The following is a 24460-nucleotide window of genomic DNA, read 5'->3' on the forward strand; positions in this document are numbered from 1 at the left end:
GATTAATAAAACTGTAGGGAATTGTATAGTAAGTGGTCAAAATTTTTACTTCAATGTAATTATTATTAAAACTATTTATTAACTATGATCTGCCATGCATTTATCAATATGAAGCTCCTTATAAAAAAAAGAAGTTGCAATGTGCAATTTTTCTTTATTAATTGTCTGATAATTTTTTTTAAAACTGAAGTTTAATTTTCTGTCTTTATTATGGTGCATAATTTTTTAATACTACTATTTTTATTGCTTCAATTTGAAATGAGGCCTTATGCTGAACTTTCTATTCTTAAATTGCACTAAACATTAGATTAGATTCTATAATATTATTATGTTTGTTATATATGTAGTATTACTTTTGTATTGTTTTAAAGGTCTCTCTTAAATTAATGCATATTTAAAATAAATTTGTTTCTAACATTAAAATTATTATTTTTATTTTTAATCTTCTTAGAGCTAATGTACCATATATATATATTTATAAATTATTAATATATTATTTATTTATGTATATTGAGGCAATGCATATCAAATTCTGCCATGTTTAATTTGAGGAAATAATAGAAAATATTTCTTTATCCTGTAAAGTTGCTAAGTAGGGTATTTCAAATATTTTAAAACTAAATTAACAAGTGTAATTTTTCTTTGTTACTCAAAGGAAATTAATAACAATACTATTTGTTTTGTCTAAATAAGTTATTTATAAGTCTAAATAAGTTATTTATTTTTTATTTTTTTCTGAACTTGGTAGTATTTCATATGCATCACCAAAATTGATTAAGATAGCAGCAATATGTTATCCCAAACAGTAGCGGTTAGTGACTGAAGAAAAAAAAAAAAAAGGTTAAATAACCCCATTATATTTATTGTCTAGAAAAAGAAATTCAAGTTTTACTTTTGTAATGGATTTGTAACATTAGGAATAAACTATTTAGTTGGTTTTGATTCGTTCTTTTTTTTAAAAAAAGGTCACAAATTAATAGAAAAGCTATAATTTTAATGCATGAACCCTCATGCCTAGGTTCATACCACTTGCCGCTACTGTTTCTAAAGGAAAATGTCTTAACTGTTTGATTTTAAATCTTTTGTAGCTGCTGATAAACCCAGTGCTTCTTTATTGATTCATTCAAAAAAATCATCTGCTCAAGTATCATCATCTCTCATGTCATCATCATCATCTACTCTTGCGTCATCACCATCATCTACTCTCATATCATCATCCTCTAGTTCTTTGTCTATTGTTCCCTTATCACCCACTGGACATATAGCTGGAAACTCTCAACCACACATTAATCCTTTTTATGCTTTAGACGTAATGAGATCAATTAACATGAAACCACTAATACCTTGCCCAATATGCGGTAAGCAGTTTGCTTTTAAATCTGTTTTGGATCGTCATATGGTAGCTCATACGAATGCAAAACCCTTCGTTTGTCTGTTGTGTAACTGTAAGTTTAAGCACCAGGGAGCGCTGTATAATCATGTCCGTAATCATGCTCGAATACCTGATATGCCACAAGGAAATATGATGTAAATGTCCAATGTGGACTGTATATAGATTAGTAATGCCATTATCTATTAGAAATAGAAGGTGTTTGGTTTCGAAACCAGCTCAATCTATTTTTAACAGTTTTACAGGGTAGATAAAAACCATAACTTAAATTTGGTATTTAAATATATTTGGTTTACGATTGTTGATAGTTTTCATGGTCTAGCACATTTTTATGTTAATTTTATAAAGTATTTTGATCAATTGCTTTTGTTGCAAATTGGGTACTCTTTACTTATTTTTGTAGAAAAATCTATATTATCTGGTTTATTTTGTGCAAATGATAAGTAATTTGGTAAAAATAAAAAAAAAAATTGTAAGATTTTTTTTTTCCATTTTCATATTTATTTCATTTTTTCAATATTTATATTTATTTCATTTTTTCAATATTTATGCTTATTTCATTTTTTCAAATTTCATTTTTATTAATAACTTCATTTGGATACTGATTCTGTTTATCTAATATGTTATGTTATTTAAATATGTTATTCAAATAGTGATTTGAAAAACTGAATTAATTTTTCAATATTAATCATCAGCTTTTCAATCTGTGATTAAGATCACTTGATTCAAAACACTTTATTTTTATTTTTTATAATTGGCTTAAACCTTTTTTTCGACTCTGGGTTATTGTTCTATTATTAATTGTAGAATATAATTTTATTTCAAATTATTGCTGATGAAAAATAAAATTAAAACTTTTCTGAAAATGTAGAAATCTTATCAATTGAATGAAAACCAAATAGAAATTCAAAGTTGAATTATTGTTATTTTTAAAGATAATGTAGCAGTATTAGTATTTATATATTGTTGTTAAAATATATATTGCTGTATAAAGAATTTGTTAATGCAGTTCAAATAATCTAATTTGAAGCAATTGATTTAAATCACTAAGTTGACTGAATTCACCTTTTTTTCCTTCTATATTTTAAAAATTGTGTTATATTTTATTTAATTTTTGTTTCCTATTAAAAAGTTATATTTATACATGATTCTCTGATAGAGTTAAACCTATTTAGTTGGAAGATATTCATTTAATTGCAAGTTTTAAGTTTTCAATTTTCATTTTAAATTTCCAGCAATTTGCACACATGTCAGATGTGCTAGAGATAAGTTTTCGGTATTTTTCTTTAATCCCGATAGTGCTGTGAAAAACACATCATTGCCTGTTTCTAAGCCTTCTTATGTATTTACAGCCACTGTCCAAACATCAGATATTCAAAATTGTGAGTATAATGTTCAAAATTCATGTGAGCATTGTAAATGCAGGTCAGTTGTGAGGGTTGGGCTAGCAGGATATTTGTCTTTGGTCCCACATTTCTGGAACTCTAGTAGTCCCCATGCCATTGTTATGAAATTGTTTGATGATCAAAATTAGAAACATTTTTTATTATTTCCATCCTATTGATAGACATAACAACCTAAGGCATAGGCATGGATCTGGAGACAGTTGTCTCCACATTTGTATTCATAGAATGAGAAAGAAATATATTTAAACATTTTCACATGATTAATTAAGTGGGGCTCTTAAATGCTAAGTTCCTCATTTTTATAGACCTTGGATATCATTTTTCTCTTTAAATCAAAGTTTGAAAATGAAATTAATGATGACAATGTTACTAGAAATTTTTTTTAGTTGCTGGCTTATAGGAACAAAATCTGAAGAAAACAACAACCTACTATTAACTTTCAATAAATTAAGTGAAAACCTAATTTAATCCTAAAATATCCATTTTCCTATCGATCTCACAATAGTATTTAAATTTGCCCTGCAAAATATTTAGTCCAGGGCTCTGCTCTTATCTAATCTTAGTTTTGATTTCACTTTAAACAATGAAAAAATTATGAAAATAGTTTTTGTTTCCTTGACTAATTTTGAATTCTAATATTACTAATGTCAGTTGAAATATAAACAATTTCATAGATTTTATTTTGCAGTCATCACAGTAATTATTGATCATTAGATATTGTTTTAATTTTTTTTTATTGCTTTAAAGAAGTTTAAAACAATTTTAAATATTGAACTTAAGGTTATTACAATATGATTTTTATAATTTAATATTTATAATCTTCAACTCACACTCTTAAATTAGCATTTTATAGTGTTTCGAGAATATACATGTCATTTTTTACTTTGGCATGAAGAGTATATCTGCTGGAAAGTTAATTTTATTTCTTCAATTTGATTTTAGTATTCTAGAGGCATGTAATTATTGTTATGGTTTGTATTAATTTTTTACTTGTTATTATATTTTTTTAAATAATTTTTCTGTTATATTTTAAGTTTTATAGGAATATCTCATTAGAGAGTATCTTTAACTATTTTATCCATTATTTTGATTATTTTATCGACTAAAGAGAGCTTTTAGTAGAAATTTTGTTTATTTTTAGGAAAATTAATTTTTTTAGAGAGCTTAAATAGGTTTCATACTAACGATTCTGTTTAATAAATCTGCGTTTAGGTAAAAGTATTGTATGTATTACTTACTGTTATTAAGCTACCAATATTTTTATTTTCATCTGTATTTTATAATTCATGAAAATCCCACAAGTATTTGTTTTGTCCTTCCTTATACACATGTACAATGATTTCGCTTACACGCTATAATGCAATAAATACGTCGAAAATCATAGAGGGGACGCAAATAATAAGGCGTCTCCCGTGGGACGCGTAATACTCTTGTGCAGGAAAAGAATGGAGGATCAGCAGATTTATGTTGGTAAAATTATAGCAGAACTTCTTGTTTTGAAATTCTTTGTTTAGTATATCAATAGATATTACAACATTAAATGTGAACATTAATATATTGTTAAAGAAGTCTAGAAGTTATATTTTAAATATGGACCCCTTTTTCGTAAAAAGTGACCCAAAAATACGTAGGTCCTAGGTTAGTATAGTTTCCAAAGTCGAGCAGAATCACTGCTTTAATTGCCTAGCTAAGAAAATAAATTCTAAAAGAATAAAATTAATTTTAATTTTTTGTTTCAGTGCAATTCTTGTCTGTACTTATTGAAATATAAGTTATTTCTCAGAGAGGAGTTGATAGTTCTTGTGCCATTAATTGATGCATTCAATGAATTAATTTTAGTTACTATTTTGAAGAGTGTTAATTGGGATGTACGAACAGTGCAGTAATTTATGGTATTAAACTGATAGTATTTTTTATTAATAATTTTGGAATGTTACTATATTAATCGTAATATGATGTCGAAGTAACTATTTAGAGTAACTTCTTATATTATTTTTTGAATTGCCTCCAGAGAGAAAAACAACTAAATACTGGTTATTTGTTAATCTTATTATCTATTTTACTGTGAAGCATTTACACTTCATTAAGATTTTTAATTGTTGATTATTTGATTATTGTTGAAATATTTGTACAAACTTGACTGAAGAGCTCAACAGTTGAGGTGTTTATTTTTTGTAATTTGTCAGTTGTTCTTTGTGTCTGGTATTCAAATCACATCTTCATCTTATTACATGATTATTTAAATTTTTTTTAAAAAATTGTATGCATATGCAGTAGAAACTCTGTAATCCGACCTAATCAGGGCTCTTGCTTATTTAAATTACTGAAAGTTTGGATCATCTAAAATTTCGATTGGAATTTATGTTCCTCCAAATTGTTGTCGAGACATTCAAAGACAAAGCCGTGTCATCCAATCATGTTCTATCACGGTACATTGGGATTTTCATAATTTTTTTTTTAGTGTGTCATAGTTCTTATGATGCTGTATCACAATTCGTGTGTACATGAATTTTGAATCTCACATTTGAATGGTAACATTTTTGGTATCTCACCATGCAAATTTATGATATTTTTCCATTTTAACTTTATCATTCTTTATATGATTTTTGAATTGTGCACTTAAACAACTCTAATATGGAAGGAGATTCTGCACATTTTTTTCCCTTCCAGATTTTGTATGGACCTCCCTCTTTAAATAAAATCCTTATTTTGTCTTATTGTATTATCCTTGAGTGTTTTTTAATAGTTATTTTATGAATATTTTTACAAAAATTTTTTCTTTAGCATTTTTTAAGAAGTTAAAATTTGGATTATCAGTTATCAGAATTTTGGATTACTAGGATTAGGATTAGTAGATTTCTACTGTATTTATGTAGGTGCCAAATTGTATTTACCTCCGTGAAAATATAAAATATGTATCTTCTTTCTTATAAGAATTTTGTATCCTTTTGTTATGTTTACATATGTTTTTTGAAATAGCGTTTGTGTGCTTTTTGATATATCTATTTTACATATTTACACACTTTTTTTTACTTCATTTTTAATATGTATTGAATTATAGTCATTAATTTTATTCAATATATTGTTAGGTATTTTTGTATAAACACTAAACATACTAACTTTTCCAAAGCATATAACTGCGTAATTTACTCAGGTATTGTTTAGCGATTCATGTGTAAATATTTTCATTGTGAATATAGTACTTAATATTTGTGTACAGTTTTGAAATCTTACTTTTAAATAGTTTTTGTTGTTGCTTTAGATATAATTATAACCGTATCTTTCTTTTTGACAGAAGCCTATTTAATTTTAAGCAATTCTGATGTTGGTATAACTTGTAATTAATTTGAAAAATAATTTAGCATTTTAAGTAATTTAGCTTTTCAAGTAACAAAAGGAGTATGATTCAATTCTGCAGTGTTAACTAGAATAAAACATAAAAATTACTTGTTATAGTTTAAAAAATAAGTATCAAGTACAATAAAAAACAATTATATGTACTTTTTGACATAAGCTTATTTAATTTTAAGTGATTCTAATTTTGGTATAACTTGTAATTAATTTGAAAAATAATTTAGCATTTCAAGTAAAAAAGGAGTATATTTCATTTCTGCAGTATGTTCAGTAGAATAATACATAGAAAATACTTTTTATAGTATGAAATGAATAATCTGTGTTAATTTGTGTTTTTATTTGTTTTTATGCTACTGTAATTAATTTATTGATGAATCATACTTCATTTATAGTTCTTTGTCTTCATTATCGATAAGTGTTTCAGATCCATAAATAAATTTGGGATAGATTTTACAAAACACCCTGAAGTTAATTTTTGTATTGTGCGGAAAAGAAAATATTTTTAAGACATTAGTTTCATTTGTAATTCAATATCATTGCAGAAAGTTCTGTGGAAAAATTACTTTGGCTACTCGTTGAATTAAAAATTAAGTTTTTTTATGTTTGCCATAAAATAATTGTACATCATCATGTGACATTTCCATAATACAAATTCCGTACATAATTGTAACTAATGGTAATGGGATGTTTATGTGTTTGGTTTTCAATGGTTGAATGGCGGAAAAAATTGCTTTTAGAATGGATGCTTTTATATTTGTATTGTGCTATAGCATTGAATGTAGTTTAGTTTTTAAAATAGTTTGTGTATTAGTAATGTTTTTAGTGGATATAATAAAAGTTGTTAAAATTAATCTTGCAGTATTTATTGTGAGTAAAATTGAATAAAAGGAGAATCATACATGTTTAGATAAATTGACATGAAAGTTAATTTTTGTTATTTTAATATACAGTTTAGAATACTATTTATTTATTTTTAACTTTGTAAGAAAAGTATTTTTGCATTTTAACATGATTTATTTTCCACAATTATGTTGTCAACCTTTAGTTATTAATCACCTGTGCTAAGTTTATGTAATAATTTAGTTATGTAAGTATATATAACTTTTACCTATGTAAGTAAAGTTTATGTAATAATTGGTTTTTAAAATCTTGAATATATAGGAGAAACAAAAAAAGTGCATTAAATATTGATATTGCTGATTGTTCATTATGACCCTTTAGTTAGAAATTTTGTGGAAAAAATTATCAAACTTAGCAAGTNTTTTTTTTTTTTTTTTTTTTTTTTTTTTTTTTTTTTTTTTGTAATAAATAATGTGTGCAAGCATTTTTCAAAGCATTTGTATTCACACATAACTATTAAATTTAAAATTTTGATGCTTAGAATGTATAAACTATTGTCAACTCAGTGTCATTTGACAGAAATTTTTAAACATTTTCTTCAAGTAGCTAAATTTAAGTCAATCTAATAGGTTAAAACTGTCGATAGACAAAATTCGCAATTTTTATACAAAAACAAGTTTGTTTTGAGGAAAGTTTTTCAGTGATTCTTATTTTACTATTGACTCTGAATTGTATGATTTCCTCAAGGGGTTTATCTTCTTCAGATAAACACGGGTTCCACCACCCCGAGGTACCCTAGTGATCTTTCTTTTTTCTATTTGTAATATTTAATTAGGAATATTTTGATATCTTTAGCTTGAGTTCACTTTGTTTTATTGAGCACAATGTAGTTAATTCAAGTTTCTGTGCTACTGAAATTTAAATTCAATTATTTGATATTTAATTTTTAACCGTATTTGATTTTTTTACTCATTTTGATACATTAAATGTAAAATAATCCAGAGTATATTGTGATATTTACATAAAATTAGTCTAATATGAAAACTCAAAATTTATGGAACATCAAATTTTTGAAATTTTATTTTGGAAATGATTCTCTGTATCATTATATATTTTTTGTTTTACATCTGATCTTTCAATAATTGCATAATTTTTAACTATAAAATTTTTGTTAGTTATAGAGTATAATTTTTATTCTTGATATTTATTTTTAATTTGTTTTTCTGAGATGTTTTTAGAGCTTTTTGAGGTCATTTGACATTAACAATTGACAATTGTTTATTTAAACTTTGATTGAACAAGTTCATAGGAGCCTAGTAGTAGTGACCTGTTGCTGATTTCTTTCCATTAATGATCTTTTTTCTTATGATCAATTCCTGCTGCTCAATCAGTGTAGTGGGTTGAGTCTTCTACCATACTCTTCAGTCTTGAGAAAAGATCACTGAATTAAAATCTAACCTCCAATTAATATTTATTTCCAATTTGTTTTAGAAATTAAGTTTTTTTTTCTTTTTTTCTTAAATTTTCTTTTTTCCTTCATAAAAAATTTAAACAATAATTTAGCGCAAAATAATTTCTGCTAAATTATTAAAAAAATATAAGATAATTTTTTAAGAAATGGAATTTACAGAAATAGAATATAACTTAATGATGATGAAGTGAAAAATAAGTAGAGATTTAAATAGTTTTACAACAAAATTTGTGGTGTAATTCCGAGATTGATGTAAAACGATATGAAGTTAGCTATTATTTGTGTCTGTTATAAAATAAGGAAAGTAAATGTATCTGTTTAGAAAAAGTTATCAAGTCATTGATAAAATATATTGGTATGTCATTCTCACGCAAAGTCAGCTAAAAATTTCTTAATTATGCTAGACAGTGTTAATTGGTCAAAAATAAGTTCAGTCTTAAAATTTTTTAGAGTGGCACCCATTTCCACGACTTTGGCTGGTGTTTATTTCCCCATGGCGAAAAGATGGATGTCTGATTGGATTGCACTATTTTTGATCGTGTCTTAATGATATAGAAATCATTCTAATGTAATGTTTTCGGCAGTTTCAGAGCCAGAAAAGCTTATGGGTGGCTTTGATTATGCTGTGCTAAAAAGTATGATCCGGAAACCAGTTGATTACTGCCACTTGTCCTTTGATCCAAATGGTAGTAGTGTAGTGTGCACATGTGTCAGTCAGTATTGTCGTCGCATTATTCATAAGGATGAATTCCAGACTCCTGTAACGTTAACTACCAAGTCAATTATTTTTCTGAAGTATTGAATGTTGTACCATTTTTTTATATTTCCGTTAGCTGTGCTTTGAATAGCCATTCATTTAATCATGCTTTTATGAACTCACTTAAGAAGTGTTTGGAAAGAAAAATGTAGTTAAAAAAAGAAAAACCTAAGAGAAAATTAATTATAAATACTAATGAACCTTAATGTTGATAATATTTAAAAAAGTGTCATGAGGCAGGATTCAAGCTTTGTTTTGGTTAAAATTCTATTAATTGTTTAATAGATTTTTTTCTAAGTAAAGCTTGTGTTTTAATCTTATTTTTATTTAAATATGCGTGGTACTAATTCTTTACATTAAATGAAAAGAAAGTGGAATAAAATAAATCTTTTGTTCATGAAAGAGAAAATCCAACTTATGTTTTTAATTGTATAAAAATTAATGTTAATTATAATTTACTTATATTTTTTTTTATTGAACTATGCAAGCTTTCATTTTTGTTTACCTTAAGTCTTATTATCTGGAAAAATCTATTTTCTGGATTTGCCAAAGTCCTAGTCATGGAACTTTCCACTGCACATGGGATAATAGACTAAACTAATTTAATTATAAACTTTGAATTTTGCTGTATTACAAAGTTAAATGTCTTCAAAGCACTGTCTGCTTTAAAATGACATAAATTCTTAATTGGATATTTATCATAATTATTAATTTTCACCCACAAAAAATTCTGCAATATTAATCTGGTTTAAGAGTTAGTTGATATTAATATAAATGTTTATTTGGTTTATTTCAAAGATTATTACAATGAACATATATTATCTTTAGGATCACTTGCAATAAATTCAATTTCCATATGTATTCTAGGTATATATTTCTAATGTATTAACTGAACCCTTTTCTTCACCGTAGCAAACTTTTTTGTCTAGCAACTAATTGTTTGGAAATTCTGTGACCTTGCTAAGCAACATACTTCACTTTGGTGATATGTGACTGACCAAATTTCTAATTAAACTGATTATTTGATCTAGTTCTAGTGTCACTAAGCTATAATATACTTACCAATCTCTAATACTAATTTCATTCTAAAAGAATTAGAATTTTATTTGAATTTTTAGGTTATTTTTAACTACCGTTTTCTGATTTCAAGGTTATAAAAACTAAATTTTTGAAGTAATGCTTAGATTTTTCTTAAATTTTCATTTTTTTTTAAATTGATGGGAGCAAAAGTCTATAACTTTAAAGTGTTGATTAAAAATGTAAGTAATGTTTTTATTAATGTAAGTATGTTTTTTATAGTAAACTTAAAATAATAAAAAAAATTATTTGAAAATATAAAAATAATAGTTCATGTGTCAGAGTTTGGCTTAAGTGGATCTACATATACCAGTATTTTCCTGCCTTTTTAAAATTGTAGTCTTTTTATTGAAAAAAGAAGGGGCTTGAGTTTAATGTTTATATTTTATTTTTCAAAGTTCACTTTAAACTAAAAGCATTAAACCACCTCTGGGTTTAAGATATCAGCTTTCAAAGCTGAAACCTTTAAATAAGTAAGAACTTCAATAGGAAAAAGGGGAAAAAAGTTTTCAGAATAGTGGCTGTGTTTATTTCAAGTAAGTTTGTCTTCCTGCTTGAAAATTCCTTTTTTCTGTTCTTAACTTAAAAAGTATGATTTTAATCCACAGTCTTCTCTGCGTATCACATACCGGTTTTTCCATGTTATTAGATAGGAAAGTAGTGTACTGTACAGGGGAGAAACATTCACCCAATTTTGCCCTTTTTCTAAACTGCCAATGGGTTAAATATTCTCATTTACTGTTTTTATATATGAGTGGGTTTTATAAATATATATTTGATTATTATTATATTATATGATTATTATTATATTTGATGATTATTATATTATATGATTTTTATTATATTATATGATTATTATTATATTATATTTGATGATTATTATATTGTATTTGATGATATAAGTCGGTTTTATAAAAGTGAACTATTTTTTTTCCTTTTAGGTAAGAAGATGTCTTCATACTGCTAAAAGCATACTTATAATTTATTTTCTCATTGTGTAGAATATTCCCTTTTTTTGTTTTTGAAGTTCTTTATTTTAACAATTGCTTTTATGTGTTATCAAAGATTTTTTTTATGAGAATTTTAAAGTCAAGTGATATGTGTTAACATGCTTTAAAAATCTATTGTCAGATTGCATTTACATTTCAAATAATGTTGAATAATTTTCAAAATACTATTACATAATAAATATTTATTTAAAATTAAATATATCATTTATGAAATTATTTTACTTATTATTAGTCATTTTTTTAAAAAAAATGCTTATCTTTTATACATATGTTTATATGATTTGAATGAAATTGTAGTTCATGTATATTTATTAATTATATTATTTTACTATTTTTTTATTATTAATTTCAGAAAATTATTTTGTTTATTATTAAGAAAAGATGCTTGTTATCTTATATGCTTATGTTTTTATGATTTTAATGAAATTGTAGTTTATGTATATTCATTAACTATTTTTATTATTTTTCTAATAATATTTCGATTATTATCTGATTCGATTATTATCTATCTAGACAAGACAAAATTACTTTTTTCTTGTAATTAGTAAATATTTATGTCTGTTCATTTTATTAATTATCTAAAATTTAAAATTCAACATTTAAACTTATGATTATGATTGCTTTGAAATTTTTTTTTTTACCATTTAAGTTACTGATTTCCATTTTTCTAATGATTTTAGCAATAGAAACTGAATTTTAAAATTATTCCCCAATTTTATTTAACTTTAGATTATTAAATTTGATTTTTTTTCAAAGATATGATGCTGATATTATTATTGCTTCATTACAAACTACATAATTATTTTAAATTTTATTCTGCTTTTTCTGTTATTTTTTTAAAAATTTGCTTGAGTTTTTTTTCCTGTCTAATAAAAAAGGCATTTGCACACAGCTCGGTTGTAGGCAAGAGGTCTTATGAAGTTATGGCCCACAATTTTATTATGCATTGTGGTCCTAATTGTACAACTCTTGCATATTAGTGTTCATATTTGGCAATACAAACTTGACTATAAAAAAAATTTTGCAGACTCTTACATTTACTCAATATCTTCAACATTTCGGTGGGAGAAATATTGTTTTGCTGCATTTGGATCATCAATGGAATATCATCCTACAATATAATCTGATCATAATACAGTAGAAAATTATGATAACGCAAACCTTGAAAGCTGGGGCTTTGCATTTTATTAAATTTAGTGTTATGTAGATCATTTCACTTATTTTTAAACCTACCTATTAAATATGGCGATATTTGTCTAGAACAAATCAATCTTAAAATTTTGAGGAATAATTTTTAAATACAATAACTTAAATATGCAAAATATGCTCTTAAGTAATAGAAAAAATAATAAATTTTCTGCCACATTCGAACTAGCGACAAACAAATAAATCAATTTTGGCATTAATCTTTCTTTTAAAACATTAATCATTTTAGAGTTCGAAAATTAAGAGTTCCTACATCTAATGAAATATTCCAATATATTGAATGAACTTTTCTTGTCAGTTCAGCAAATAAATTATTTATTGTTAGGTATATGTTGTGTGACACCATCTGCAGAATCCTAATTTCTGCATGTAGCACATTTGTAATCCAAATAATAGTTATATTGAAATTCACCTTCTAAAACAGGATTACCTAATTATTCTTTTTCCCTTCAAAGGGAAAATGTGTCATGGAAACCTAAAGAGGAGGGCACCTCAAAACTAGTTGACAGAGACACCATTCACCCTCATAAATAAATAAATCCTCCTCATTTCAGAAAATAAAATGTAAAAAATTTTATTTTTGTGTTATTTTTGAACTCAATATAAATTTCTCAATTTTGTTATTGTCAAATATAATTTTTTATAAACCAGAGTAGCATGATCTGCTAGGGATGAAAGAGTATTAAGAAGAGTACTTTTTCCTGCTTATTCTTGTATATTTAATACTTTTTTTTAAAACCTTATTAAAAAGAATGATGAAAGTGGCATGTATTTAGTGACTATTATATGTAACCTTTTCATTACAGTTATGGATTCACCAGGTGACAGAGATGACATTTTGATGAGGCAAACAGGTACTTTAATAAAGTTTCCTGTTCAGACTAATTTAGGGCATAAAAAGATAAAAAAGGAAAAAGATAACCTCCATCCTGAAGTTTATGTTGATGAGTTACATACTGCTAATCAGACTAATTTAGGGCATAAAAAGATAAAAAAGGAAAAAGATAACCTCCATCCTGAATTTTATGTTGATGAGTTACATACTGCTAATCTATCATCCATTCCTACTCAAGATAGGCCAATTTCTAATCAAGAAGTTCAAACTGTAATAGGAGAAAGTACTTCATCTCAGAAGAGGTCAGAGATTCAGATACGAACCAGATTTCCTCCTCCTCTTTCTCCCAAAATTATTATTGTACCACCACCAAGTACTTGTTGCAATCAGGATAACAGGTTAGGAACCAATGCATTGCCTTCTTTACAGCAAGAAACTGAATCTGAATTACCAGTAAACAGTGAGAATTTTGAACTAGCATCTAGTGCTTCAACTAACAACCCTATGTTACTTCCCCAGCAAGAAATTCATTCTGAAGTATCAACATGCTCTATGAGTAGTCAAAGGTCCGGTTCATCAACTGTACCTGCTAACAACTATACAACTATTGTAACAACTATACCTGCTAGAAATTTGAGTGTTCAGAATACTGGGTCAACATGTGCTTCAACAACCATGGCACCATCTCAAAGTAACTTTGCATCTTATTCAAGTAGTTCTCAGAATCCTATACCTGAAAACAACTTGAATGGTCAGAATACTAGACCAACAGTTACTTCGGCAGAAGGTGGTGCCCTGGCAGTGTTTCAGTCCCCTCAAAGTAGCTTTCCACCAGATGCAAATATTTTGAGTTTTCAAAATGCCATCTATCCAAGCTCTCAAAATTTAGTTCCACCTCATCCTTGTAATTTGAGTTTCCAGAATTCGGCATTAGATGTTAGCTGTGCTTCTACATCAGGTGCTACAGTAGCTTCAAATGCTGATCTTGCCGATTCTCAGTATCATCATCATTCACCGGAAAAGAAAAAATCTTCTATCTGCCCTTATTGTAACAAAGATTGCCAACATCCATCTACTTTAAAGCATCATATTCTCAAGCATACTAAGGAAAAACCATTTATTTGCAAATATTGTGCGAGAGCTTTTAAAAGTCAAGGGGCCAGACATAATCATATTCGCCGTTATCATAAAGAAAATCAAGGGTCTTCTGTAGATCATCATGATGATCAGAATTTGATTTGAAATCAGAAAATTAGTTTAACGTTAGTTTTTTTTCTTCCAAGTTTTGAATAACCGGAAAAATTTGTCCAAAAAATTTTCTTGTTTTTAGTTCAAATTAATTTGCATAAACTAATATATATAGGGCACCCACTAGTCAGGGAAAACCTGGAATTGTCAGGGAATTTTATTTTAGCTCTAAAAAGATGGGAATACTCAGAGAACGTCTCAATTATGTTATAAAAAACCTGGAAAATTCCTATATCATATTTAGAAAATAACCTGTCTTAGAATTTTCAGTAACAGTAATCAGTTATTTAGATTGGAGTTAAATAATTCTAACGTCTATTAGAATTATTTATAAAATTTGACTTTTTAGTGAAACTTTTCCATGTTTCCACTCTCATTATATTATATGATTTTGCTCACACAATCTAACATTTGACATTACAAGAAAAAAGTTGTTTGATGAAAAATTGCATGGTATAAATCTGGCCATAAAATAAGGGTATAAATCTTCATTGAAAATTCCTTGACATACCTGGAAAAGTCAGGGAATTTTTTTTCTTCTGAAATTGAGTGGGAATCCTGATATTGTGTATTAAAAGTTAAATTAAGAAGTTCATTTTTTATTTCTGCACAGTGTTAGTAATGAATATAATCAGTTTTTATATCCCAATTTGCTTTATTTTTATTGTAATGTATTTTTGGAATATAAATGGTATTCATGCCGACCGACCTGTGTAGGGGGCAGGGAACTGTCCTTGCATCAGAAAGGTCCTGGCAAGGCATGGATGTTTCTTTCTCCCTCTGTGTGTTCTATGTCCTTTCTCCTTTGAGTGCGAATATGACCCGCCCTATAAACGGGTTGTGGTTGTGTGAATGGCGTGGCAGAAGTCGANAAAAAAAAAAAAAAAAAAAAAAAAAAAAAAAAAAAAAAAAAAAAAAAAAAAAAAAAAATTGTATTCGTAAGGAATTTTTTATATTGATAGCTTCGTCTGTTTTTTTTTGGCCTGATATACAAATGTTTTGTGTATTAAAAATTATCTTAAGAAGTTCATCTATCATTTAGTTCTTATCGTATAGTGAGCCATTTATGAGAGGAAACATATTGAAAACATAAACTTTAATGAAGAATCAAGACAAAATAGAGAAAAGATTAAAATGGCCACTCAGAGTTCTAAAAGAGATCTGAAGTAGGATTAATTTATATAAAATGTTAACCATATATATAATACTTAACATAAATATGCCAAATGTATAATGCTAGACACACACATATATATATATAATGCTAAATTATATTTCTGATGAAATATTGCTATGTATTATAAATATTTAGTTGGCAGTTTTGACACTTTCCTTGAAAACCTGGAATAGAATTTTAGTTTTGAAATTGAATGGAAAATCTGTTTAATGTAATCTCAATTTATGTTTTTTTCCTTATGCCTGTATATGCTTGTTTTTTTTTAAGTTTTTCTATGTTTTATGCATTATATAATATGTAAAATATTTGCAGTTTTTAAACAAAATTGCTAAAACCTTATGCAAGTTGATTTTTATTTGGGTGTCCTCCTAAATTTAAATGCTTATTGTAAAATAATTATTAAAAAAAAACTTTTTTTAAGTTAACTATGCAGAAATATCTGCATTAATGTCATGGGATATGCATATAAGATTATTTAGTGTTATTAATGTGGTATAGTATAGATTAATTTTTGAAGTAACTGTCTGTTTAAATATATAATCGACTTTGTAATTTAAACATAAAGCAGTATTCTATTTCATTATTAATTCTTTAAAATATCATTGGATTTTTTACAATACAAATTAAAATAGTTAAAAAAAAATTATGAGGCTTAAAACAAATTTTTTTGCATTCTCAGAATATTTTGTTTGAAACAACAAAGTAAATTATTGTTTCTTTATAAAAGTAAAAATTTCTTGCAAAATGTTTACGTTATTAAACCGTTTTTCTAAACTATGATTCTTTATTTAGAAATATATATATATATATATAAATTGCCATGGATTTGAATTTTTAAGAGGCTTTTTGTGAAATTGTGCCAAGCTTCAAAAATATAATATTGATTTTCCATATTAGAAATCATACATTAAAGTTTCAACAAATGTATAAATCCAATTATATATTTTTCACTTGGTATTGCTAACTAACTTGTGGCTTCTTTTTTTTATTTTATTTAAATCTATGCATAAAAATTAACATGAAGAAATTATATATGTTTTTAAATGTAGGTTTTATTTTATTATTGTTGTTAAATTTAGTTTCCAATTTAAACCAGAGAATTAGACATATTTGTATTATGAAAATAATTTTTTTTGTGTACAGTAATTTGCTTTATTGTGCAGTAATTTGTTAAATGTTGAGAAATTTAGTTTGTTATGGTTAAACACATACTTTAAAATTATGTAATGCTTAACTCTATTTTGCTACAGACATAAATAGACAAAAGACCTGTCTAGTCTAAGCTGGCTGAACTGATTTTAACCATTCCCTCAAATATCATGTCTCGGTTTCTTATAAAGTATCGGGAACTTAGCTGCAATTTCATTCTTAATGGGACAAGAGAAACTTAGATGACCAAATCCTCTATCAAACATTTTATTATCAAAATATGCAAATTTTGCCAAACAACAGAAGAGAAGGTCTGATAATAAATTTGAGCTGGCCAGATGGCTGAGCTTTTAGTGTGCCTGACTGCAAAACCAACGGTTGCGAGATTGAATCTCGCTGAGACACGAATGTTTCTCTGTGTCTTATTCTCTGTTGATATTTTAAGGAGTGGTTATAATTTGATATTGGCTTAGTCAACTTAAAATGGGCAGGTCTTTTTCCTATTTGGTGTCTGAAGAAAATAAGGATTAAGCATTGCATGATTTTAAAGAATGTGTTTGACCATAATAAACTAAATACTTTTGACATGAAAAGAATTATTAATTTATAATTTATTTTCATTCTGTATATTTACAGTGTTAGTCAAAATGTATGTCCCAGTTTCATAGGTGTACTAAAAAATATACTTAGGGGAAAAAGGCTGGCTTTGATTGACATAATGTAAACCGGTCCACTAGAGCTCGGTTCGGTCCCTGCATATAAAGGAAAAAGCAACATTTATGGGGCACACCAGCAATAGTTATTAGATTTGGTTCTTACTCTCCTCTCCTACCAACCACTTCTGGGGTTGGGGAAGGATTGGAGAGGAGATAAAAAAAGTTCTATCTTTATTTATTGTTTGTTTGTTCTGCATTTTTGCACTCTTTATAAACATTACTGTACTATTAATTAAGATATTTTTTTTAAAGTACTTTTATATCAAATCGTCCATGTTGATTAAATCTGCTAATATATTTCGAGATTAGGAAAAATAATAAAATGGCGGTTTGCGGGAGACAGCATTCATAAACATCATACATGCAGAATTATCCAACAACTGCTTCTCAGGTGATGTAACTCCTGACTGCACTTTGTTTCTCATGTGCATGCACTAGATGTTGGTACATATGATGCTCTGCTATATCTGAGTATGTTGCTTGCTCTATAAGTTGTTTTTCTGGTAACGCATACTGCACCGAGCAGCACCCCACATAAACTGCGTATTCAAAGAGCCGGACTTTTTTTTTCTTTTAATATTTTTTGAGTGCACTATTCAAAATGTAAAAAAGGTATTCATCAAAAATTTGTATACATACATTGTTTACATAAACAAGTTAAGAATGTATTACTTGCGAATGCTCAAGATGCGCTTACTTTGTTAAATGGTATCCAGACGTAAAATGTAATTTTTTTCCAAACTTTTTGCAAAATATATATCCTTATATTAAAACTGGCAATGACAACTGTGATAAAAGCTTTTGTGTTTGTACAGGCAATTACATGCACAATGTTTTCTATTATAATATTTACTTATATATTGTGATGAGAAATTACTTAGAGTATAATTTAATTGTTAGGTTGCTTGTGTTTGATTATAATATTTCTATTTACCGTTCTTGATATATTATGTTTCTATCTAAATTTGATAGATAGCAATGTTTCTTAATATGATATTTATTGATCTTGATATATTGTGATTACTAGAGAAATTACATGTTAAATTATAATTATGTTGTTTAATTTTTATTATAATATTTCTATTTATTGTTTCTGATGCATTGTGATGGCAAGAAAAATTACATATTAAAGTATTATTGTTATGTTGCTAGTGCTTTATAATATTTCTATTTACACCTGCTAATTTATGTTTCTAAAAACAGCTTCTTTTCCTTTTTCGTTTTTATTTCATCTTAGTACTGATGTATTTATGTAATCATTTAAAATGTAAAAAAATAGTTTTAAATTATTCATTTTAATTAAAATTTGAAATATTTTAAAATTTTATGGATTTTAAATTTTTTTCTACAAAATTAGATTAAAGAATAATCTATAAGCATGACTATTTTATTATAAAATATATCTTTGCTTTGGTGATTTGTATTCAATAAAGGTCTTTTATTATGTTTCTTTTCTTTATTATGTTTCTTTTCTTTATTATGACTGATTGACTGACTATGACTGACTATTATATTGACTGATTAATTATTACCAAATCTATAATTCAATTTGATTAATTGATTTTTATAATAAATGCTGTTCAAACATTTTTAACTGACCAAAGTCATTTTCAAATATGTTGCATCATCTTGCTCCTATGATGACAAAACTGAGGAGAAAATACAAAAATGATTTAAATGCGTTTTCTTAATGTTTGAGAATATACTTGAACTTGGCAAAGCCTAACGTCGTAATTACATTTTGATAAAAAAAAGGCTTATTGCCATTTGAAATTTTATAAATTTTGTAACCCTGAGAGCCAAGAAATTGTCTTTAACATCATTCTTGAGTGCCTAGTTCATAATACCCATGTAAAAAATTTAATTACGTTCACTCAAATTGTGAGCTTTACAGAGGGTCGAATGTCAGCAAAGTTATTTCATAAACACATTGTATGCATGTATTAAATATGGGTCATTTTCTTGGAACTTACACTTTTGATGTTCCATGACTTTAGGTAGTTTTTAGTTATCTGATTTTAAAAATTGTGCTGTTTTAGAGTTACTTAATACTTTTGAGTCTATATTCCAAGTTAAGTAAGGTACTTTCCTGTTCCTCCCCCCCTCCTCTGTTTCTCTTCCACTCTGTTACCATGTTAATGGAAACTTTTTTATTTTTAATTTAATATTTCATTACATATTAAGCTTATTAAAATAAATATTCATTGATAGATTAAAATAGATATTCATCAATAAATTAGAATAGAAAGATTAATGAAAAGAGAAGAAAATTATGAAAATAAAATAAAATTTTTTTGCATGTGCATGATATTATGTGTTAGGTCGTGTAGCTCTAAGAAAAAGTTCCTTGCATGCAGATTTATCTCTGATACTTTCCTCTGATTGCTATAAAAAATTTTTTTGTCTTTCATTCTTTTTATAGAATTCTCATGAAAGCAGTCTGCTTGATAATGAGCTTTTACTGCTGATAAAACTATACCATCAATTTGACTTAAATGTTTTCTTTGAAACCTGTTTAGACAAAGCTTCTTAATGATGTAATTGATTTAAAGCTGCTCAGCGTGTGTATTTAGCATGGTAAATATTCGTTCAGTGGCTAAGTTAAGAATGGTATGTCTTATCTACCTCATCATAAGACTTGGTTTTAAAAGCATCTGGCATTTCTATCACGACCTCTAAGAGTTGGACAAGTACGTATCCTTTTTAATTCAAGATTCCATGTTTAGGTGGGTGCATTTAGGCTGATTCAATAAAAAAAAATCAGTATAACCTTTTATTATTATTTATTGACTTAAGAGCACTTTAATTTATTAAAGGGCTCATAAACTAAACACAATCAAAATTGAAAAATGTGCTTAATTTACCCTTTGTTCCTTTTTAAAGAGTGTTTTAAAAATGCGCCAGTAAATTGCAGAAATTATTTTTGAGTTTTATATCTTAAAATTTATCAATCATTGTTGTCGCAAATTCATTTGACAATAAATTGTTTTTTTTTTATTTATTTTTTTGTTATTTTTAAATCTGGTTTCGAATGCAGTTTTTCACAATGTCAGAACTTAGTAAAATGTTCTTGTTTAAATTTATTTTCATTCAGCAAATAATTCAGTATATACATTTGTATTTCTTTTCAATTATACTTCTAATAAGAACTTTTTTTCCCCTGAAATCTTATATAGTTTTATATATTATTTTTTTTGCACTTTTTTATGTGATTAAGACTTTTTTTTGGTCCATTTTTATGTTGGTTCTGCATCATTAAACATATTACAAATTATTGAAACATTAGGATTCTGGCCTAAAAAAGTAAAAAAATGAATTTTTGTCAATTGATACAGTTGCAAATTTTGATTGTCATTTTACTTAATTAACTGATTTTGATTGTTTAATGTATTATATTTTGAAAATATATAAAAAAAGCATTAAACAAGGGTCACTGTTATAAAAATTGAGCACTTAATTTGTTTGATTGATTCTAGGTTTTGAAGTTGGTGACATCTTTTATTGCGGCAGTTAGTTGTTACACCAGCCTTTACTAAAATTGCGATTTGTTGATTTAATCCAACATTTTAAACTGAAATAATAAAAATGTCATAATACGTAAAATTTCTTAGATATAAAATTATGTTTTTTTTCTTCTTCATTATAGTTTACGGCCATCAACAAAGGTATTTATCAAATGAACGGAAAAAGATCATAAGAAACGCTAGAAGTAAAACGGAATCTGCAATATATTTTCAAAACAAAGAAGAATTAATGTCACAGCGCACTGCGATTGTGTTTCCTAAGAAAGTTACCGCCAAAGTTCATACCTGTGACATATGCCACAAAAATTTTCCCTTTAAGAGTTATTTAAACAGGCACAAGATAAGTCACATGGAATCAAACATTTTTAATTGTAAGCAATGTAGTTGCGCATTTTGGAATCGTGTGGAATTTGTAGAGCACATGGCATCTGCTCATCCACAGTAAAAGTGATTTTTCTGATTTCTTTGTAATATATGCTTTTTAATGTACATACATACATGTAATTATATTGCTGATTAAAAATTTACTCATTTTTAATATGTGGTTAGCCAAAAGTACATATATGCTAATTTCTATTGTCATTTTGTAATTATGTGGATTTTGTTGAGCACATGGCATCTGCTCATTCATTGGACCAGTGTTTTTTATAATCTGTTTGCAATGTATGTAATTATATTGTTAACTAAAAATTTACTCATTTTTGATTTGTAATAAAATATCAATGTTTATGTGCATATGTATGCCAATTTCTATTAAACCTTATGTCACATTTTCTTATATAATTACATTCATTTTTGTATTATTACAAACTTTAACTTATATAATACATTTGAAAATGTCTTCCTTTTGATATAACCTTAGGATGACAGATTTTTAGAATATAAAACTCTCATTCTTAGTGTGTTAGAATAAATACTTTATAAAGCCTTTTAGTATCATAATTTTAAAATATTGAACTTAAGGATTGAACAATTTTTGTTATATTCAGAATAAGTTTTCATAGAATCCATTGTATTTTTAACTGAATATCACTTTTTTATATTACGATTTAAAATTTTTTTATAAATCTGATTTTAATAAATTCATAATGTAAAAGGAAATTTATAACTCCATAACCATTTTTATTTATTAGAAAAATTCAAGTGTATACATAATATTGCATTGTGTGCTCTACTTTTTTATTTAGTCTTATATTTTTTATTGGAATTATGTGCCATCTCCATTTTCCTTTTTGAAATTGTTAATCATACAACTAATAGTTTATGAATATTGTTTAAATTACACAAATGCTGTTTTAAACATGCTCCTAGTTTTGGCAAATTCAGAAACTAGCAAGAATTTTGAAATCTTCATATCAAATAAGGTATTAATGAAAGTATATATAAATTTGTTAATTTTTTTTTAAATTCCATAAGTGGCTTGACATTATAAATTTTATGCTATATTTTATTTGATGCTATTATCTTATCATGCTATTAACATTTGATGCTATTATCTTAATTTCCTTACAGTACATAATTTAAATTAAATTCATATTATTATGAGTTTATAATTCATTTCATACATACTTTCATTCGGGAGATTTGTATCTTGCTAGTTGATGTTTATATTAATTTGAGTACAATAATGTATGTGTTGAGTACAATAATGATGTCCACTTGACATAAACATACATAGTTATCATGTTTATGGCTAAGTAAATACCAATTTTATAATTTTTATTTAAATGATTTATGAGAAAAGCCACTTGTATTTGAAATCCTGAAATGATGTTTTATTTTATTTAGCCTATAATTCATATTTAGTCTTATATTGAAATATTTTTGAAGAAAAAGAATTGTCATATAGTAGTTTTTCTATTTTTGGTTTCATCAAAAAATTTGGATAATATTTTTAAGATTTAACTATATTGTAAAATTAAAAATTATGTTTTATGATAACGTTAGGAAAATAATTAGTTTCTTTTGTTTATTCAATAGCTGATTAGTTTAATTATTATTATTGCAATAAGAAAAGTTTAAAAGCATTTGACTTTACTTATGGTTTCTACAGGTAACATTTACTGCACTTAAATAACTGTTATTATAATCTTTTATTGTACAAATATTTCTCGGTATTTTTTTTATATTGCTAATATCTAATTTTTATTATTTTATTTTTCCTTTTTGTCCTTAATATCTTTTTAATGATGTTAAGACTGCTTATTTTTTTAATTAATTTTTTTTATCTAACCTGTAAAAAATAAATTACATAAGACTCAATAAACTGTACATTTGTCTTTTTTATTGTTACTTTTATTTTATTATCTTTTAATTAATTTGTCTAGTACTAAACAAATTATTTAAAATAAATTTGGAACAAAATATTTCAAATGACACAGTTGAGACTTTAATCGATTTATAAAACTTATCAAGTACTATAACATAAAGCATTACTATTACCAATAATACTAAACAAATTACTTTTGAAGACATGTAAAGAAATTTTTAGGGCACATTTTGCCATTTGGTCATAATTTGCGGTTGCAAATATTTGAAAGATTTTTAAAAAAATCATATTAATTACTTTTTTAAAATAAAGCACTATTTTGCTTTTTAAATTTTAATATGCATTAACTGCATGCTTTGTTTTATACAAAAGTTCTAGTTATAATTTATTTATTTACATTCATTTAGACTTTATCTGCTTGTATTTACTTTAGTTTTAGCTTTGATTTTTTTTTTCTCCATAGAATTAGATATTTGTTTTAATTTGCTGTTTGTAGTTAATCCTCTATTGCCTAATTTTGTTCTTTCTTGTGAATTTCTTGATGTATTCAATGTAAAAACAATATATCAATCACAAGTTGTCCAAATAAGGATTAGTTTGTGCTATGTGCGGTTGAAGCAAAGCAACATGAATTAAGCACAAATAAAGGTAAAAAAATTAACTAACTATGTTTCAGTTCTATAAATAAGAGTATCTTTCAGTGCCTAAATGCAAAATAATTGCATGCCAAGTACAAGCATTTTTGTGCCAATTTATATTTTTTTTGTTTAAAATTTACTGATTTGACACTGAGAAAGTTTCTTGTAGATAGAACCAAAACTATAATATGTCCATTTTGTACCTTTAATACCTTAATTTGAGCTTTATTAATAAATTGCTCATTAAATGGTATCAGTCGAGGCATAAGTATTTACAAAACTGGGCTTTAGAGGGTTATAATTAGAAAAATATGTGTATATATTTTAACTGAAAGTAATGATAGATTGCTATCCTTACACTGTATAACAATGTATGGTCTGCATTATATGAGT

At 26.2% G+C, this 24460-nt stretch overlaps 1 protein-coding gene across 1 annotated transcript in view; it reads left to right on the plus strand.

The window, feature by feature from the left end:
* LOC107453865 (zinc finger protein Xfin) overlaps nucleotides 1–24460 on the plus strand; it is a 40492-nt gene that overhangs the window by 12071 nt on the left and 3961 nt on the right. Inside the window, exons 5-9 of the mRNA XM_071181075.1 lie at nucleotides 1089–1358; nucleotides 2626–2772; nucleotides 9046–9174; nucleotides 13318–14555; nucleotides 21234–21531. Coding sequence (XP_071037176.1) covers nucleotides 1089–1358; nucleotides 2626–2772; nucleotides 9046–9174; nucleotides 13318–14555; nucleotides 21234–21531 — 2082 coding nt within the window. The remainder of the gene's footprint in view (nucleotides 1–1088; nucleotides 1359–2625; nucleotides 2773–9045; nucleotides 9175–13317; nucleotides 14556–21233; nucleotides 21532–24460) is intronic.

The sequence above is a fragment of the Parasteatoda tepidariorum genome, chromosome 5 (genome assembly GCF_043381705.1).
Source record: "Parasteatoda tepidariorum isolate YZ-2023 chromosome 5, CAS_Ptep_4.0, whole genome shotgun sequence".
NCBI classification, from domain to species: domain Eukaryota; kingdom Metazoa; phylum Arthropoda; class Arachnida; order Araneae; family Theridiidae; genus Parasteatoda; species Parasteatoda tepidariorum.